We start from the raw sequence: 21,348 nt of genomic DNA on the forward strand, positions 1-21,348 counted from the left end.
AGTCAATGTCTATATTATAGTATGTAAATACCTGTAAAATTATGCAACCATTAAAAAGGTGAAAATGGAGAGGATGGTATGAGTTCGAGTAAAATTTGAGGGTTAGAATTTATAGGACACCGTGACTATGAAGGAAAGAATGGAATCCAATATGTTGCTTAAATCTCTGCCTTGGCCTGAAATGAACAGGTGAAGAGTGGGAATTATGATTATTCTCGTCCTGGACTTACAGTATTCAAAGTTTCTGTGAGCCATAATGCAGGAAACAATCAGAAATATGGGTCTTTAACAAGGAAGGGTTTGGACAGATACAATGGAAGCCATAGGAGGTGATGAAATCATCCAGCGAAAGTGAGAGGATTAGAGGCCAGAAAAGTAAAAGTAAAACTATGTCCTGAAATCCAACAGAGAACAGGGTAAGATCAGACTGAAAAATGGTTATTGGATATGGTAGCCTGGCGGTCATGGATTACCCTGGACCAATCCATGTTGATGCATTGTTAGATTGCAGCATAGACTGTTTTGTCCTAAAAATGTTTTTCTTTAAGCTTTAGTCCCATAACACTTCTTAGAGTCTTTTATATGCCAGTGTAAATCAAGACTCGTTTAAACTGGGTTTCTCAGACTTAATTGATCTAGGAACATTTTTGCTGTCATTTAAGCATTTTTCAGGACTATTTTTAATTAGAGCATATTTTAGGAAATGTGTGCCAATCTTTGAAGAAACTTGATTATAAAGAATCTAGAAATGTAGGATAGTGACTAGGGGGAACATACAGCATTAAATTAGAAACTTCAGGATACTTAAAATAAGCAAAGTGAAGAGACTAGCAACTATAACAGGTTGATATTGCAGGAAGGGAGGTTGTTGGAATCCCAGAAGAGAAGAAAGAGAATAGGATCCTGAGAATGAGTGTAGTTTTGAACATAGGTAAGAAGGTACAAAAGATGCAGATAGCTGAGGGCAGTGAAGGCAGTTTCTCTATTTGGTGAATCAATATAATAATTTGTCTTGCAGATACAAAATAGAAAGGACTCTACTGAGCTTTTGAAAACAAGAAAAATTAATGGAGACTGTGATATTACTTGATATTCTCAATTATGTTACTTAGTTTGAGATGTCTCCCAGCAGAGATTTCTGCTTTGCTTATACTGGAATTTTGAACGATTATTCAAATTTCATATTTCACAGGATGCCAGACATGCAGCTGAAGAAGAGATTTATACCAACTTAAACCAGAAGATTGACCAGTTTCTTCAGCTGGCTGACTATGACTGGATGACTGGAGAATTGGGCAACAAAGCTAGTGATTACCTAGTAGACCTCATTGCCTTTCTACGTAGCACCTTTGCTGTCTTCACACACCTTCCTGTAAGTGACCATTGCTTTTACTTTGTCCATCATATAGAAAAAAGGTTTCTTAAAATCTAGATTGGTGAAATATGTTTGTTTCTGCTTTAACTAGCCAGGAAGCTGTGGATATAAAAGCTCACACTATAATTATCATCCCTTAACAGGATTTAAAGACCTCTTTCTCATTTATTCATTGGCATTTGCATTTTGTTTTTTCTGGAAATGGTTCCTAATATTATGTCTACTTATATCCCTCCTAACTTCAAGGTAATTAGTACAAACACATAATGAATGCCTTGGTAGAAGTAGAATAGAAAATTAGGAATTAGAATTTTAGATATGTATTTTTTAATTCTAGAACGTCCATTTAAATTTTTTTATATCCTCAAATTCTCTGGTGAAATTCTCCATCCTTTTTCCAATTTGTCTATCTGTTCTCTATTTTCTTGAGCATATTTATCACAGACTTTAAAAAATTGAAGTATAGTTGATTTACAATATTATATTAGGGACTTCCCTGGCAGTCCAATGGTTACGACTGTGCTCCCAATTCAGGGGACATGGGTTTGATCCCTTATTGGGGAACTAAAATCCCGAATGCCTCACAGTGCAGCCAAAAAAAAAAGTTACAATATTATATTAGTTTCAGGTATACAGCATAGTGATTCAGTATTTTTACAGATTTTACTCCATTAAAAGTTATTATGAGATAATGGCTATAATTCTGTGTGCTATATGATATATCCTTGTTGCTTATCTATTTTATACATAGTAGTTTTGTATCTCTCTTTTTTTTTTTTTTTTTTTTTTTTTTTTTTTTTTGCGGTACGCGGGCCTCTCACTGTTGTCGCCTCTCCCGTTGCGGAGCACAGGCTCCGGATGCGCAGGCTCAGCGGCCATGGCTCACGGGCCTAGCCGCTCCGTGGCATGTGGGATCTTCCCAGACCACGGCGCGAATCCGTGTCCCCTGCATCAACAGGCGGACTCTCATCCACTGCACCACCAGGGAAGCCCATCCCTTTCTCCTGTCTTGCCCCTACCTCTTTCCCTCTTTTCTATTGTTTCTTGATCTCATTTTATTTATTTCCTCTCTAATCTTTATTCCCTTCCTTCTGATGACTTTGGCCTTTGTTTGTCTTTTTCTAATTTCTTTAAGTGGTTGGTTAGGTACTTTATTTGAGGTTTTACTTATTTCTTGAGGAAGGCCTGTATTGCTATAAACTTCCCCCTTAGAACTGCTTTTGCTGCATCTGATAGATTTTGGAGTGTTGTGTTTCCTTTTTCCTTTGTCTCAACATATTTTCTGATTTCCTCTGATTTCTTCATTGACCAGTTGGTTTTTTAGTAGCATGTTGTTTAGTCTCCACATGTTCATGCTTTTCCCATTTTTCTTCCTGTAATTGAGTTCTAATTTTATACCACTGTAGTGGGGGAAAATGCTTGATATAATATCTATCTCCTTAAATTTGTTCAGCCTTATTTTGTGGCCCAGTGTGTGATCTGTCCTGGAGAATGTTCCACGTGCACTTGAAAGGAATGTGTATTCTGCTGTTTTTGGATGAAATGTCCTGTAGCTATCTTTTAAGTTTAACTGTTCAAGTGTGTCATTTAAGACCACTGTTATATGATTGATTTTCTGTCTGGATCATATGTTCATTGATGTAAGTGAGGTGTGAACGTTCCCTATTGTTATGGTATTATTGTCAATTTCTCCCTTTATGTCTGTGAATATTTGCTTTATATATTTAGGTCCCCCTGTATTGGGTGTACATACTAATGAGTGTAATATCCTTGTCTTGTATTGATCCCCTTATCATCATATAATGCCCTTCTTTGTCTTTTGTGATAGCCTTTGTTTGAAAGTCTATTTTGTCTGAAGTGAGTATTGTTACTCCGGCTTTCTTATTGTTCCATTTGCATAAAATATCTTTTTTCATTTCCTCACCTTCTTTGTGTATGTGAGTTTCTTAGGCAACATATAGAAGGGTCTTGTTGTTTCATTTAATCAGCCACCCTATGTCCTTTGAGGGAGCATTTGTCCATTGATATTTAAAGTAATTATTAATAGGTATGTACTTATTGCCATTTTGTCGCTTGTTTTCTGCTTGTTCGTTTAGTTCTTCTCTGTTCATTTTTTCTTCTCTTTATTTCTTCCCTTGTGGTTTTGTTAATTTTCTTTAGTAGCATATACCAGAGAACTCCTAGATGTTTTCAATTTTTACAATTTGCTCTTTTCTTTTGCTGTTCTGATTGAGTGATTTACATTATTCTACCAGATCACTTATGTATTCTTCTGTATCTCTTAGTTTGCTATTCATTCCTCCTGGTGTGCTTTTACTTTCAGCTGTTGAATTCTTCATTTCTGATTGGGTCTTTTAAAATATTTTCTAGTTTCTTATTAAAGTTATTAATGTGTAGATAGATTCTTTCCCCTAATTCAGTTAACATTTTTTATAACCAATGGTTTGAATTCTTCTTCAGGTAAATTGTTTATTTATGTTTCATTATTTTTTCAGCTGTTTTTTCTTGCTCTTTCAATTGAGAACAGTTCTTCTGCCATTGCATTTTGCTTAACTTTCTCTGTTTCTATGAGTTTAGGTAAAACAGTTACCTATTGTGGTCTTGAAGGGGTGTTCTCATGTGGCAGATTCCCTATGTGTGCCCAGTGCCTTTGGTGGGAGAGCTGGATTTGGTGTGGAAACAAGTCACATCTTTCCTCAGGATGTGCTGGTAGCTATCAGCTTGGAAGGGAGTGGGGCTAGAGATGGAGGAGCTAGAGCTGCCACCAGGTGTGAAGTGGGACTTCCCCTCTGCTCAATGGCCATGACCACCCTATGAGGGGTGGGGTCTGATCCCAAATTCCTGGAGCAGAAGCCCTGAGGGTCTTGCCTGGACCAGCTCTGTTCCCTTTAACTGTGTGTTTCCCCCTTCTTCCACACTGTGAGCCTTGCCCAAGTGGCGGGAAGTGCTGAAGTAAGTTGGGTCCATGGGGTCTCTTGGCCTGTGTTGACTTCAGACAGAGGTTCAAGCTGTCTCTGATACGCTGCCTGTATAGGTTCCCACAATTGTTTCCCTCACAGCTGATCACAGCCCCCATCCCTGCTGCCCCTGCCCTGTTGTGGAACCACACTATAGAGCTGTTGTTGTCTATATGGACTTTCAGTATCAGGAGTTGAGCTATGCTTGAGTGCTGCCATCAGAGATTTGGGCTGCTTGTGATGTTCTGCTTGAGTAAGCACTAACAATGACCCCAATCCCACCCAGCCTCCGTGCAAAGACCAGTTTGTCTCTGCATCCCAAGATCGAGTTTTCTCCCTGGTCATGACCACCCCAGATTTAATGCCCTGCTGCGACATCGAGTGAGCAGCACTGGTGCATTGGCTCGCTCAGGCTGAGGGATGCACTGAGGTGGTTGTGGGAAACCTGGCAGCCACTAGAGCAGAACTCTTTCCACCCTGCCTTGAGGGCAACCCAGCACTCATGTGATCTTCATGAGTAGCATTCAGGCTTCCCAGTGCCCCCGTTAGTCCCAGTGGTCCTTCAACCAGCCAAGGAGGCTTGTCTCCCCTGCACAGGACCCCAGACTTGGGCATCCAATCTGTGGCTCTCACCACTCACTCCCCAGGGCAGGTGTCCACCCGTGTATTCTTCCTGTTACTCTGAGTGACCTCCCAGGAACACAGGGCCCAAACCGATCACTTTCTTCCCATCCTGCCTGATTACCTGTATCTTTCTTACAGCCTTGTTCGTACCAGATTCCTTCTACCAGTTTCCACTTAGTTTTCAGTGAGAATTGTTCGACATGTAGATGTATTTTGATGTGTTCTTGGGGAGATGAAAGCTCCATGTCCTCTTAATCCACTATCCTGATCCTCCTCCTCTACAGTTCTTTTAAAGACATTTATTAATGCCTATGTGTAGTTCATCTACATATTGGTTCGATTTGTTTCTGAGGTCTTGGTTTTTTGGGTTTTTTGTTGTTGTTTTCAGTCATATGGTACTATCTCTTCCTAACATTTTTTGGTATATATTAGACATTGTTTTTAAAATATGTAGAGGTTCCAAATGATATCACCTGCCACCAGAATCAGTTCATCCTTTCCCTTACTAAGTAGCTAGAATGAGTGGGTGGGTTGTGGTTTGAGCCTTATCATCTTAATCCAACCATGGATTGATTGGGGTTGAGCTTGGGTTGCAGTTGTAATGTACCTTTGGTTTACCTTTTTAAAATTTAATTTTTTTAACATCTTTATTGGAGTATAATTGCTTTACAATGGTGTGTTAGTTTCTGCTGTATAACAAGGTGAATCAGCTATACACATACATATATCCCCATATCTCTTCGCTCTTGCGTCTCCCTCCCTCCCACCCCTCTAGGGGGTCACAAAGCACCAAGCTGATCTCCCTGTGCTATGCGGCTGCTTCCCACTAGCTATCAGTTTTACATTTGGTAGTGTATATATATTCATGCCACTCTCTCACTTTGTCCCAGCTTCCACTTCCCCTTCCCCATGTCTTCAAGTCCATTCTCCAGTAGGTCTGCGTGTTTATTCCTGTCTTGCCCCTAGGTTCTTCATAACCTTTTTTTTTTTTTAGATTCCATATATATGTGTTAGCATACAGTATTTGTTTTTCTCTTTCTGACTTACTTCACTCTCTATGACAGATTCTAGGTCCATCCACCTCACTACAAATAACTCAATTTTGTTTCTTTTTATGGCTGAGTAATATTCCATTGTATATATGTGCCATATCTTTTTTATCCATTCATCTGTCGATGGACACTTAGGTTACTTCCATGTCCTGGCTATTGTAAATTGAGCTGCAGTGAACACTGTGGTACATGACTCTTTCTGAATTATGGTTTTCTCAGGTATATGCCCAGTAGTGGGATTGCTGGGTCGTATGGTAGTTCTATTTTTAGTGTTTTAAGGAACCTCCATACTGTTCTCCATAGTGGCTGTATCAATTTACATTCCCACCAACAGTGCAAGAGGGTTTCCTTTTCTCCACACCCTCTCGAGCATTTATTCTTTGTAGATGTTTTGATGACAGCCAGTCTGACTGATGTGAGGTGATATCTCATTGTAGTTTTTATTTGCATTTCTCTAATGATTAATGGTGTTGAGCATTCTTTCATGTGTTTGTTGGGAATATGTATATCTTCTTTGGAGAAATGTCTATTTAGGTCTTCTGCCCATTTTTGGATTGGGTTGTTTGTTTTTTTGATATTGAGCTGCATGAGCTGCCTGTAAATTTTGGAGATTAATCCTTTGTCAGTTGCTTCATTTGCAAATATTTTTTTTCCCATTCGGAGGGTTGTCTTTTCATCTTGTTTATGGTTTCCTTTTCTGTGCAAAAGCTTTTGAGTTTCATTAGGTCCCATTTGTTTCTTTTTATTTCCATTTCTCTAGGAGGTGGGTCAAAAAGGATCTTGCTGTGATTTATGTCAGAGTGTTCTGCTTATGTTTTCCTCTAAGAGTTTGATAGTTTCTGGACTTACATTTAGGTCTTTAATCCATTTTGAGTTTATTTTTGTGTATGGTGTTAGGGAGATTTTCTAATTTCATTTTTTTACATGTAGCTGTCCGGTTTTCCCAGCACCACTTACTTATTGAAGAGGCTGTATTTTCTCTATTGTATCTTCTTGCCTCCTTTTTCAAATATAAGGTGACCATATGTGCGTGGGGTTATCTCTGGGTTTTCTATCCTGTTCCATTGATCTATATTTCTGTTTTTTTGTCAGTACCATACTCTCTTGATTACATTCACTTTGTAGTATAGTCTGAACTGAGGTAGCCTGATTCCTCCAGCTCTGTTTTTCTTTCCCAAGATGCTTTGGCTATTCGGGGTCTTTTGTGTTTCCATACAAATTGTGAAAATTTTTGTTCTAGTTCTGTGAAAAATGCCAGTGGTAGTTTGATAGGGATTGCACTGAATCTGTAGATTGCTTTGGGTAGTAGAGTCATTTTCACAGTGTTGATTCTTCCAATCCAAGAACATGGTATATATTGCCATCTGTTTGTATCATCTTTAATTTCTCTCATCAGTGTTTTATAGTTTGCTGAGTACAGATGTTTTGTCTCCTCAGGTAAGTGTATTCCTAGGTATTTTATTCTTTTTGTTTCAATGGTAAATGGGAGTGTTTCCTTAATTTCCCTTTCAGATTTTTCATCATTATTATTTGGAATGCAAGAGATTTCTGTGCATTTATTTTATATCCTGCTATTTTACCAAATTCATTGATTAGCTCTAGTAGTTTTCTGGTAGGATCTTTAGGATTCTCTGTGTATAGTATCATGTCATCTGCAAACAGTGACAGCTTTACTTCTTCTTTGCCAATTTGGATTCCTTTTATTTCTTCTTCTTCTCTGATCGCTATGGCTAAAACTTCCAAAACAATGTGGAATAATAGAGGTGAGAGTGGGCAACCTTGTCTAGTTTCTGATCTTAGTGGAAATGGTTTCAGTTTTTCACCATTGAGGATGATTTTGGCTGTGGGTTTGTCATATATGGCCTTTATTATGTTGAGGTAAGTTCCCTCTGTGCCTGCTTTCCGGAGGGATTTTACCATAAATGGGTGTTGAATTTTGTTGAAAGCTTTTTCTGCATCTATTGAGATGATCATATGATTTTTATTCTTCAATTTGTTAATATGGTGTATCACATTGATTGATTTGCATATATTGAAGAATCCTTGCCTTCCTGGGATAAACCCCACTTGAACATGTTGTATGATCCTTTTAATTTGCTGTTGGATTCTGTTTGCCAGTATTTTGTTGAGGATTTTTGCATCTATGTTCATCAGTGATATTGGCCTGTAGTTTTCTTTCTTTGTGACATCATTGTCTGGTTTTGGTATCAGGGTGATGGTGGCCTCATACGATAAGTTTGGGAGTGTTCCTCCCTCTGCTATCTTTTGGAAGAGTTTGAGAAGGATAGGTGTTAACTCTTCTCTAAATGATTGATAGAATTCACCTGTGAAGCCATCTGGTCCTGGGCTTTTGTTTGTTAGAAGATTTTTAATCACAATTTCAAGTTCAGTGCTTATGATTGCTCTGTTTATATTTTCTATTTCTTCCTGGTTCAGTCTTGGCAGGTTGTGCATTTCTAAGAATTTGTCCATTTCTTCCAGGTTGTCCATTTTATTGGCATATGGCTGCTTGTAGTAATCTCTCATGATCCTTTGTATTTCTGCAGTGTCAGTTGTTACTTCTCCTTTTTCATTTCTAATTCTGTTGATTTGAGTCTTCTCCCTTTTTTTCTTGATGAGGCTGGCTAATGGTTTATCAGTTTTGTTTATTTTTTCAAAGAACCAGCTTTTAGTTTTACTGATCTTTGCTATTGTTTCCTTCATTTCTTTTTCATTTATTTCTGATCTGATCTTTATGATTTCTTTCCTTCTGCTAACTTTGGGGGTTTTTTGTTATTTGTCTAATTGCTTTAGGTGTAAGGTTAGGTTGTTTATTTGAGGTGTTTCTTGTTGCATAAGGTAGGATTGTATTGCTATAAACTTCCCTCTTAGAACTGCTTTTGCTGCATCCCATAGGTTTTGGATCATTGTGTTTTCATTCTCATTTGTTTCTAGGTATTTTTTGATTTCCTCTTTTATTTCTTCAATGATCTCTTGGTTATTTAGTAACGTATTGTTTAGCCTCCATGTGTTTGTATCTTTTACAGATTTTTTCCTGTAATTGATATCTAGTCTCATAGTGTGGTCGGAAAATTACTTGATATGTATTCATATTTCTTAAATTTACCAAGGCTTGATTTGTGACCCAAGATATGATCTATCCTGGAGAATGTTCCATGAGCACTTTAGAAGAAAGTGTATTCTGTTGCTTTTGAATGGACTGTCCTATAAATATCAAATAAGTCCATCATCTTGTCTAATGCATCATTTAAAGCTTGTGTTTCCTTATTTATTTTCATTTTGGATGATCTGTCCATTGGTGAAAGTGGGGTGTTAAATTCCCCTAGTGTGATTTTGTTACTGTCAATTTCCCGTTTTTTGGCTCTTAGCATTTGCCTTATGTATTGAGGTGCTCCTATGTTGGGTGTATAAATATTTACAATTGTTATATCTTCTTCGTCAGTTGATCCCTTGATCATTATGTAGTTTCCTTTGTCTCTTATAATAGTCATTGTTTTAAAGTCTATTTTGTCTGATAGGAGAATTGCTACTCCAGCTTTCTTTTGATTTCCATTTGCATGGAATATCTTTTTCCATCCCCTCACTTTCAGTCTTTATGTTTCCCTAGGTCTGAGGTGGGTCTCTTGTAGACAGCAGATATACACTACTTGTTTTTGTATCCATTCAACCAGTCTATGTCTTTTGGTTGGAGCATTTTATCCATTTGCGTTTAAGGTAATTATCAATATGTATGTTCCTATTACCATTTTCTTAATTCTTTTGAGTTTGTTATGGTAGGTCTTTTCCTTCTCTTTTGTTTCCTGCCTAGAGAAGTTCCTTTAGCATTTGTTGTAAAGCTGGTTTGGTGGTGCTGAATTCTCTCAGCTTTTGCTTGTCTGTGAAGGTTTTAATTTGTCCATCAAATCTGAATGAGATCCTTGCTGGGTAGCGTAATCTTAGTTGTAGGTTTTTCCCTTTCATCACCTTAAATATGTCCTGCCACTCCCTTCTGGCTTGCAGAGTTTCTGCTGAAAGATCAGTTGTTAACCTTATGGGGATTACATTGTGTGTTATTTGTTGTTTTTCCCTTGCTGCTTTTAATATTTTTTCTTTGTATTTAATTTTTGATAGTTTGATTAGTATGTGTCTTTGAATGTTTCTCCTTGGATGTATTCTGTATGGGACTCTCTGTGCTTCCTGGACTTGATTAACTATTTCCTTTCCCATATTAGGGAAGTTTTCAAGTATAATCTCTTCAAATATTTTCTCAGTCCCTTTCTTTTTCTCATCTTCTGGGACCCCTGTAATTCAAATGTTGGTTCGTTTAATGTGTTCTAGAGGTCTCTGATTCTGTCCTCAATTCTTTTCCTTCTTTTTTCTTTATTCTGCTCTGCAGTAGTTATTTCCACTATTTTATCTTCCAGGTCACCTTATCCGTTCTTCTGCCTCAGTTATTCTGCTATTGATTCCTTGTAGAGAATTTTACATTTCATTTATTGTGTTGTTCTTCATTGTTTGTTTGCACTCTAGTTCTTGTAGGTTCTTGTTAAACGTTTCTTGTATTTTCTGTATTGTATTTCCAAGATTTTGGATCATCTTTACTATCATTATTCTGAATTCTTTTTCAGGTAGACTGCCTATTTCCTCTTCATTTCTTAGGTCTGGTGGGTTTTTACCTTGCTCCTTCATCTGCTGTGTGTTTCTCTGTCTTATTTTGCTTAACTTACTGTGTTTGGGATCTCCTTTTCGCAGGCTTCAGGTTTGTAGTTCTCTTGGTTTTGGTGTCTGCCCCCAGTGGCTAAGGTTGGTTCAGTGGGTTGTGTAGGCTTCCTGGTGGAGGGGACTAGTGCCTGTGTTCTGGTGAAGGAGGCTGGATTTTGTTTTTCTGGTGGGCAGGTCCACATCTGGTGGTGTGTTTTGGGGTGTCTGTGACCTTATTATGATTTTAGGCAGCCTCTGTGGTAATGGGTGGCATTGTGTTGTGTCTTGCTAGTTTCTTGGCATGGGGTGTGCAGCACTGTAGCTTGCTGGTGATTGATTGGAGCTGGGTCTTGGTGTTGAGATCGGGATCTCTGGGAGATTGTCACCATTTGATATTATGTGGAGCTAGGAGGTAACTCAGCTCTCCCATCTCAGAGGCACAGGCCTGACGTCCGGCTGGAGCACCAAGACCCTGTCAGCCACATTGCTCAGAAGAAAAGGGAGAAAAAAAGAAAGAAAAAAATTAAATAAAATAAAGTTATTGAAATAAAAAATGGAAAATAATTATTAAAAATTAAAAAAAAGAAAGAACGAATGAAAAGAGCAACCAAACCAAAAAACAAATTCACCAATGATAACAAGTGCTAAAAACTGTACTAAAGAAAAGAAAAATACGGACAGGCAGAACCCTATGACAAATGGTAGAAGCAAAGCTATAGAGAGAAAATCACACACAGATGCATACACATACACACTCACAAAAAGAGAAAAAGAAAAAAAACATATATATATATATATATATATCGTTGCTTCCAATGTCCACCACCTCAATTTGGAATGATTCGTTGTCTGTTCAGGTATTCCACAGATGCAGGGTACATCAAGTTGATTGTGGAGATTTAATCTGCTGCTCCTGAGGCTGCATGGAGAAATTTCCCTTTCTCTTCTTTGTTCGCACAGCTCTGGGGTTCAGCTTTCGATTTGGCCCCACCTTTGTGTGTAGCTCGCCTGAGGGCATCTGTTCTTCACTCAGACAGGACGCAGTTAAAGTAGCAGCTGAATAGGGGGCTCTGGCTCACTCAGGCCAAGGGGAGGGAGGGGTACAGAATGTGGGGCATGACTGTGGCAGCAGAGGCCGGCATGACGTTGCACCAATCTATGGCATGCCGTGTGTTCCCCCAGGGAAGTTGTCCCTGGATCACAGGACCCTGGCAGTGGTGGGCTGCACAGGCTCCCAGGAGGGGCGGTGTGTATAGAGACCTGTGTTTGCTCACAGGCTTCTTGGTGGCGGCAGCAGCAGCCTTAGCATCTCATGCCCGTCTGTGGTGTCCACGATGATAGCTGTGGCTCATGCCTGTTTCTGGAGCTCGTTTAGGCAGTGATCTTAATCTCCTCTCCTCATGCACTGTGAAATAAAGTGGCAAGGAAAAGTCTCTTGCCTCTTCGGCAGTTCCAGACCCTTTCCCAGACACACTCCCTGTTAGCTGTGACACACTATCCTCCTACAGGCTGTGTTCACGCTGACAACCCCAGTCCTCTCCCTGGGATCTGACCTCCAAAGCTCGAGCCTCAGCTCCCAGCACCCGCCCACCCTGGTGGCTGAGCAGACAAGCACTTGGGCTGGTGAGTGCTGGTCAGCACGGATCCACCGTGCGGGAATCTCTCTGCTTTTCCCTCAGCACCCCTGTTGCTGAGCTCTCCTCCATGGCTCGGAAGCTTCCCCCCTCTGCCACCCCCGTCTCTGCCAGTGAAGGGGCTTCCTAGTGTGTGGAAACTTTTCCTTCTTCACAGCTCTCTCCCAGTGGTGCAGGTCCCATCCCTATTCTTTTGTCTCTTTTTCTTCTTTTTTCTTTTGCCCTACCCAGGTACGTGAGGAGTTTCTTGCCTTTTAGGCTGTCTGAGTTCTTCTGCAAGCATTCAGTAGGTGTTCTGTAGGAGTTGTTCCACATGTATATGTATTTCTGATGTATTTGTGGGGAGGAAGGTGATCTCCTTCTTACTCTTCTGCCATCTTGAAGGTCTCTTCTGGTTTACCTTTGTTGCTGGGATGTGTTTTTTCTGAGCTTTTAATGTGAGCCTGGCACATTATTGTCTGTTCAGTACCGAGAGGACTATGAAAATTTCTCCTTTTCAGATAAACTTATCTCTTCAGCCTCCTGCTTTTTTCAATTTTAGAATTTGGCAAATATCTTGAGTAGAAGTCTTACCCATATCAGCAATTGCCCACAGGAAAAAATGTGGTTAGAAACTGTCAATATCAATTCATTACTCCCTGAAGAGCTTTCAAGCTTCCACCTGAGATTCTCCTGAATCCTCCCACTAGTGAGTCTTTTTTCTTTAAACACTGTGAGACTGCAGGAAATCTTACTTTGCTTTTGAAAGGTTTTGGCTTAGACCTTTATTTTCCTCAGCTGTGTAGCTTTAGAATTCAGAAAATGTCTTGAGGAGAAAGCTGGCTCTGAGATCTCTAATTCTGGCACTTCAGCCCCATGGAAGCAACAAAAATTCAGTGATTTTTTTTTTTTCACCCTGGTAGCTACTCTCTGCCTGGACCTAACCCAGATTCTCAGTCTGTTTCTGTTCCTAGGTTTGCCAAATGCCTCCAGGGACAGCTTCAGATCCTCAGCTCACCTTTAACAGGTCTGCCTTCTTTGCAATTTTATTCCCTTTAGTTTTCATTGTTTCCCAGCCTTCTGGTGTCTTTAAATATATATATTTTTTACTACCTTTCCTAGTTTTTGGTGGGAGTATTGGCCTGTAGAAAACTAGGTCATTCCCTCAAGTTTCATCTTGATACCAAAGCCAGAGAAAGTAGCACAAAAGACAAAAGTTACAAACTAATCTCACAATTATGGATGAAGACAAATTTAGCAAGTCAATTCCAAAATATTTTAAGAAAGTAATTTAACATTAGTATGTAGGATTTATTTTAGAAATGCAAGGATGGTTTGATATTTAACAATCTAATAATATAATTTATCACAGTACTAGGTGAAGGAGATAAAGTATATGAACATCTTTATATATTCTAAAAAGACATTGTATAACATCCAGCCTGCATTTCTGATTTTTAAAAAAAGTTACTAGAATACAAGCAATATAATATTTCAATAACATGATAAAGAGCATCTTTGTGAAATTCAGCAGCCACCATAGACATAGCAGTGGAAACATTTATTTGCATCAACTTCAGAAGAATGGTGAAGATTGTTCTCACCACTGCTTTAGAAGTTCTATCAAATAACTATGGTAAAAAAAAAAGAATAAATTACAAATATTACAATGAGCCATGTATCTTATCATTATTCATAGATTATTATTGTGTGGTTGGAAAACTCAAGAAAATGAACTGAAAAATAATTGGGACCAATAAGACTTTTGGTTACATGGTACACTTAGAAAACAAATCAACTTCTCTTATGTTAGCAAACCCTCATGGAAAGTATTGCCTTAAAAGTGCCCTATTTGCTATTGAGGCATAAGATATAAGATCTCTGTGAGTATACTTAACAAGTAATGTATAACACAAATGTGAAAAACATGTCACAGAGTAATTTAAAAGATACTTCATTATGTACAAATATATGCATATTATGTACAAATATATGTGTTCTAGGATGAGAATATTTCATATTGTAGAGAGTTTCTCTGAAATTAATCTAACTGCAATGAATATCAAGTGAATTTGATGGTGGTGGGTTATCTTAACAAAATAATTCTACAATTCATTCAGAGACAAAATTGGAAAATATTTGTCCAAAAAAATAGAAATGTTATTATTAACCAAAATAACTTAATATTCTTCTTATACTGGAATAGACTGGTAGGTTAAAGGAATAGTTAAATACAAAATCTATAAATATTTCAAAGTATAAGTAAGAATTTAGTATATGATAAAGATGGCATTTAGCAAGTGCTGTTACCAATACTATCTGCTCATTTGGGTGAAAACAATATTAACTGTATCTCATATATCAAAATGAATTCTAGGCCAAATTTGTGTTCATATTTTTAAAAGAAAGAAATCATGGGGAAACCAATAAAAATATTAGCAAATATTTCTATAATCTGAAAGTGACTCACCATCATAAGGATGACACCAAAGACTGAAATCATTAAGGAAAAGGTTAATAATTTGACTACAAAAGTTGATTTTTAATCATTTAGGTTTAATGCACCTAAATGGTGTTGATTAAGAAAATAGAATGTAAGATTATCAGTAAAAACAATTACGATAAATATTCTGAAAGGTTAATATCAATAATGTGTAACAAAATCACACATTCTTTCAAATTTAACAAGAAGAAGATACAACTTGATGAAGAAGTTTACAAAAGTTGTATTAAGGCAGTCAGAAGACAAGAAAAATAAAAGACTAGTGATAGCATGAACAAAACATGTAATTCTAGTAATAAGATATATATAAATGTTGTGGGGTATTTTTGCCTATAAACTTGCCAAAAGTAAATAAGAAAATGATAACGTTCAATATTTATGATTAATATTTCAGGAAATAGTTCTCCTGATACATTGCTGGTAGGTGTGTATAGTCTTCTTAGTGGTTATGGGTGTAGTCTGTTAGTGGTTAGTTTTTCAGTATCTCTCATATATCTTTTAAAAATTGTTTACCTTTTACCCTGCAATCACATGTATAGAAATCTAACTGAAATAATCATGGGTGTATTATAAAATTCAGATATAAATATGTTCATCACAGTGTTATCTTTTGTATAGTAAAGTGTTGGGAATAAATTAAAAGTCCAGTAACAGATGTATTAGCTAAATAAAGTATTATATATTCACATAATGTGATGTCAATCATTCACTAAATTTAGATTATATTTATTCGTTTAAAAATATGTTATTCATCTCTTAATTTGGAAAGCAGATTACTTTTCAAACTGTTTGGAGGCAAGGTAAAGTTCAATAATGCTCTTGATTTTAATCCCCACATCACTCATCACCTTGTTCTTTTTCTTTTTTTTAATAGTTATTTATTTATTTATTAGCTGTATCGGGTCTTAGTTGTGGCAGTCGGGCTCCAGAGTGCATGGGCTCTGTAGTTGTGGCACTCGGGCTTAGTTGCCCGGTGGCAGGTGGGATCTTAGTTCCCTGACCAGGATCAAACTGTCCCCCTGCATTGCAAGACGGATTCTAAACCAGTGGACCACCAGGGAAGTCCCCATCACCTTGTTCTTAAATAAAGAAGCCTGAGGTCTAAGAAAATAAAAAAGGGAATTCCCTGGCTGTCCAGTTGTTAGGACTCAGTGCTTTCACTGCCAGGGCCCGGTTTCAATCCCTGGTCAGGGAACTAAGATCCTGCAAGCCACTTGGCATGGCCAAAATGAAAAAACAAAAATAAAAACAAAAACTGTAACAATATGATCTCATTTTTATTAATATACATATAGGAGCATTATTCATCTATATTATATATAGTAAAAATCTAGAATTAAATACTCCCTGATTTAACCGTACTCATCTTTAGTCTGTAATTTTTCCCTTTTGTTTATCTGTGTTAAAAGTATTTTTTCCTATCATGAAATATTTATAATCCTGGGTTGGGAGAAGGTGATGTTTAGAGTCATTATTCTCTATCTCAAGATTATTTTCTTTGATAATTAATTTATATTAAAAAACCACTTTTATTGATGAAAGATTTTTTTTAATGTGTTTCATATTTTGAAAGGAAAATGGGCAGTAGTATTTTGGTCATTATGTCTCCCCCAGCATTGTACAGATATTTGAGTGAGTAAGATTTTGGAGTATCATAAGGTAAAAATGCAATACTGCAAGTCAAATCCATCCTGTATAGGTGTTCTCAATATTCAAATTTCTTGTTTTTTTATTTCTCTATTCTTAAAATATGAAAACAACCCTCATACTAAGTGTTACTGTTCATACATGTCATATAATATGTTCCTGTATATACCGGAGCTATCATATGTCAATACCATACTTACTTTAACATCCAGGCAATTTAGAAGTAGTACGCTGAGTTAAACTCATGTTTGTCTAACTCCAAATACATGCTTTTTCCACCTATAGTGATGTGATCTTTGTTACAGGGTTATTTTGTAGGTAATTAGTTGAGGGTTTTTTCCTTTTCTTTTTTTGTTTATTCTAAGCTACCATTGCTACCTAAATACTATACAGTAACCTCTCAGTGTAGATTGAGTTGATCCTACCATTCATAATCACCTTACCACTTACCATTCAGAATTGAAATTGGAGGTAATTCACAGCCCTGAATCCTCAATATGGCTTTCATAACTGCCATGTTTTTGTCTTGTCTAATATAGAGATGTCTTTCTGAAGCCACACGTTCAAAAAGTAGTCATATTCACCAACTATTGTATTCATTAGAATCAAATTAGTATGATTTCTAAAACTGTCCCTTGTTCTGGTTTTCCACAGGGAGCAAAATAGATGACTCAGAATTTATGTTCACGTTCCCCAGCATGCTAGATAAATTCTTCATGGAACCTCATTTTAGTAAAATGTATTAGCAAAACAGAGCTGTGTCTAAAATTCACTGTTGTACATTATTAGCGAAAGATGAGAGAGGAAGGAGCTAGCTATTTCTGAGAAAGAACCAGAGTCATTTGTCTTTTAATAAATATAAATACTTCTTTTCATTTAAACAATTCCCTAGCAATAGTGACTCTCTGTCAAAGAGGATTGAATGATAGGAAATAGGGATATGGAAAGAACTGTAAAGAAAAAAAGCAAAGACTGTCTTGTTCTCTTACACTTTGAAATCCCCGGTTTTTCTTACTTCTCAGGGATGTTTTGTCACCACAGTAGCGACAAAGTTAAAGGGGTATGTTAATGTCTGTGTGTGTGTGTGTGTGTGAGAGAGAGAGAGAGAGAGAGAGAGAGAGAGAGAGAGAGAGAGAGACAGAGAGAGAGAGACAGAGACAGAGAGACAGAGAGACAGAGACAGAGAGACAGAGATGATATCCTAGATTACACTTTATTAGACAGTGAATGATTAGGGGAAAATTATTGAAATTTGTAACTATTTTCCCCTTGAAGTTTTGGTGACCAAGGTAGCTTAGCCCTTTTCATGAGGCACCCACAAATCATTGTAATAATAAGGTTTCCACAGTTAGACTTCTAAAATGTTGCTGTTTCCTTTGAATTAACAGATGAGGTAAGCACACAAGCATTTTATCAGGCTCCAATTGTATAATTTACAGTTGTATGCATAGCTACTCATTTTGCATGCTCAGCATAAGAACATACTTTTGAGAGTTTATCCTTGTTATTCTGATAATTATCTTTCAGAAATGCTTGAGAGAGAGGAAATACTGTCTCAAGTAACAGACCCAGAGGAGGGAATCTTGAGTTAGTTTTCTTTGTCTGCTGTTAATGTTAATTTATATGACCTGGGGCAAGATCTCTCTTAACCCACCTTGTTTTGCCTTAGTTTCTTTGTCTGAAAATACAGTGATACCTGTCCTTGGTCATCCTTCCTGCGCAGTTACTTGATGGCTTATCTTTAAGGAAAAGTTATTTTCTACATACAGGTTCCTGAAATTTTTCCTGTCTAAAACCCTTTAAAAACAGACATTTCTGGTGGCACACCATTTAATTCTGTGAACCGCTGCCATCGCAAGACTAACCAAATGATTCTGCTATTTAGAAACTGTCAGTGACTTCCATTAAGTACAAAATCTGCTCTGTAAACATCAAGACTTTCCATAATATGAACTCCAAACTACCTTTTTGTCTTTGTCTCAGTTTTCTATTAGCCCAAGACTGAAGTATTGCTGTTTGTCAAGCACACTCTACTGTTTTATACCCTTGGTGTTTTTTCATGCTTTTGTCTACTTTTACTGCTTCTGCCCCTTACCTGTATCTGTTGAAATCTTACCCATCCTTCAAGGCTCATTTCAAATCCCACACCTTCCATGAAGTCTTCTCCAGTTCACTTAACCAGATGTGACATCTTCCTTTGTTGTGGCACTTCTTTTATGGCACTAGCCTAATTCGGACTTGGGTGGGTTGTGTCCTTCATTTGTGTGCTTACTTCAAGAAATGGGAGGGTGGTAATTAAGATGTATGGGTGCCAGATGCTTTACATGTGTTATATGTCATCCAGTTAATGAAGACTCAAAATACCTCAATCAGATAAGTTTCACATTTTAGTAATGAGAACATGAACTCAGGAAAGTAATGTACTTTGTAAGAGATATAGCATATAGGTGTCAGGGTCAGGATTTAAACAGATTTATTTGAATTTAAAACTTTTCCGTTTTACCATCTTACCTACTAGATTGATTGCCAGCTGTAGGGCTGAACTCTGGATAGATGGAGACTTTGTCTTATTCATCTCTATCTCTGTGTACAGTTCAGCATCTCCCATGAAATGGTGCACAGTAAGTTTTTGTAGAGTTCTTGTTTTGAATTATAAAATAAGTGAATTCCTACCTGGGGATCAAAAACCATTTTTGGATCATATACATTATTAAAAGTAATCATTTAATTATTAAAAATAAAAGTCATAAACTATTATTCTGAAATAAGGACCAAAGGTTGGTTTGGGTTAAAATTCTAAATTGGTATTTTTCCTTCCATATTCTCTCTTGCTTACCCAAATAAAGAAGGTAATTATTTTTCAAGTGACAGAATTTTAATTATAAAAATGCCTTGCATATGTGTATTACTTTATAATATTCAAACTTCTTTTGCATATTCTCATTGTCTCATTTGGTTTTTTAAACAACCTCTCTGATGTATGAATAGTTATTATTTTTCCTTGTGGACAGATATGGAAACTGAGACCTAAAGTGGTCTTGCGGAAGGTCAGAAAATGAATCATTAGTAGGGGTAAATCTTAGGTTTTTTTACTCCGGCTCATGCTTTCTCCACCATATAAAACTGTCTCTCAGTATTTAATAATAGCAACTGGTTTTTGAGTACATATCATGTACCAGGTACTACATTAAGCACGTTTTCTATGTCTCTGTGTGTTTGTGCGTATGAATTTGTTGCAAGGAATAAATGAGAATGTACGTATATCATATATGTGTGTGTATATATATGTGTGTAGACATGTATTTTTTTCCTCTGTTGGAGCAAAAATTACATATTTACTGATGATTTCTCTGTCTACTGAGAAATTGTTCCCTTTTTCTGTGCTGTTAAGATTTTGGTTATTTGAGCTGCATAGAGTACTTTGAAATAAAAAAATTAGCTCATTATCAGTGTGGTATTGGATTTGTGAGTTTAGTTAGTCACTTACATCCCTTAGGAGTTTCATATTTCTACAGAGGTATCTTTGTATGAGCTATTACTTAGCACTTTTCCCCCATAAAACTACTATTAGCAATAGCCACAGCCATTCTTTCCGGTAGTACTCAGCCAGTAGTCCTTTGCCTCTAATGATATTGATCGTTGGATTATCTCCTGCTCTTATAATTATTAAATAAAAGAGTAAGAAAGTTTGAGTCCAAATACTAATCCTTCTAATTCTTTATTTGGTGATGAGATAAAGTAGAAAATAAGGAGAATCTAGAGCTTAAAGGACTATAAAATCCTACAACTTTAATGCTCCATATCTGATATGCTGTTTAAGAGTCAGAGATACCAGTGAGAACATCTTGGATACTGCTGTATCTGACCATCTTAATATCTTGGATACCTTTATAAAACGGAAAGGAGGCTGCTCTGATTTTTCTCATTGGTGCTGGTGTAATGGGAAACTGGATATTTTCTGAGGACAAAACAATTATTTCTATATTGCTTATAAGAACAAATAATTAAAAACAACCTTAATTGTATAATAGGTAAATGGTTATATAAACTATAATACTGTTGCTCAATGAACTATTATGCATTTATTAAAATGAATTTATGAATATCAAGTAGCATTGCAAAATATTTATAATATAATGTTAAATGAAAAGCAGAATGAAAATTTTGTAAGCATAATGATTACAAGTGTGTAAAACTCTAAAAACATGTTAAAGTTCAGAAGGAACTATGTTAAATGTACATATTTGTGTTTGTAGTAAGGCTTCCTAATCTTTTTCAAATTGTGGGTATTTTATAATTTTTTGTTATTAGTATTTTAAAAAATATTTAAATATTTGCTATATTAAAAAAAATCCTGAGATATAGCTCCTCTTCCAGTTCATATTTGCCTTTGCTCATACAACAGTGAAAGAAAAAAAAAATCCACATTTTAAAGTTTATTTATGTTCTGGTCTTCTTCATTTAGCTCATTTCAGTCTGCATATTAACCCCTTTTTACAGATTAAATTTAGGTATAGACAGTAAATCATTGCCCAAGATCATACAAGTAATACATGGTAGAACAGAGAGGCCTCTCATGCTGAAGCCCATGATCTTTTGCTATAGTAAACGAGTTGCTTTTTCCTAAAATTTCAGACTAAAGAAGATGTTTGGAATATGTAGGGATGCTGTAGAGTTGAGGTATCCTAGTAATAAGTTCTAGGCAAGAGGACTGAGAAGCATGATCAAGATTAGATCAGGGATAATAAATCATAACTGAGGCCAACTGAGGGTATGTGGTTGTTAAAGGAAGAACATAAGGCAGAGTTTCTCTTTATGCCAATGTATTTACAGATGTGTACTCTAGAAACACTGGTGTCTGTCATGCCCTCTTTTCATCAATTTTTAGTGATTCGTA

General features: G+C 36.8%; 1 protein-coding gene across 1 annotated transcript in view; it reads left to right on the top strand.

The window, feature by feature from the left end:
* Window positions 1-21,348, top strand: part of EXOC6B (exocyst complex component 6B) — a 721,321-nt gene that overhangs the window by 430,191 nt on the left and 269,782 nt on the right. The window contains exon 18 of the mRNA XM_059079741.2: window positions 1,193-1,372. Coding sequence (XP_058935724.1) covers window positions 1,193-1,372 — 180 coding nt within the window. The remainder of the gene's footprint in view (window positions 1-1,192; window positions 1,373-21,348) is intronic.

This window comes from Kogia breviceps, chromosome 11 (genome assembly GCF_026419965.1).
Source record: "Kogia breviceps isolate mKogBre1 chromosome 11, mKogBre1 haplotype 1, whole genome shotgun sequence".
Lineage (NCBI taxonomy): Eukaryota > Metazoa > Chordata > Mammalia > Artiodactyla > Physeteridae > Kogia > Kogia breviceps.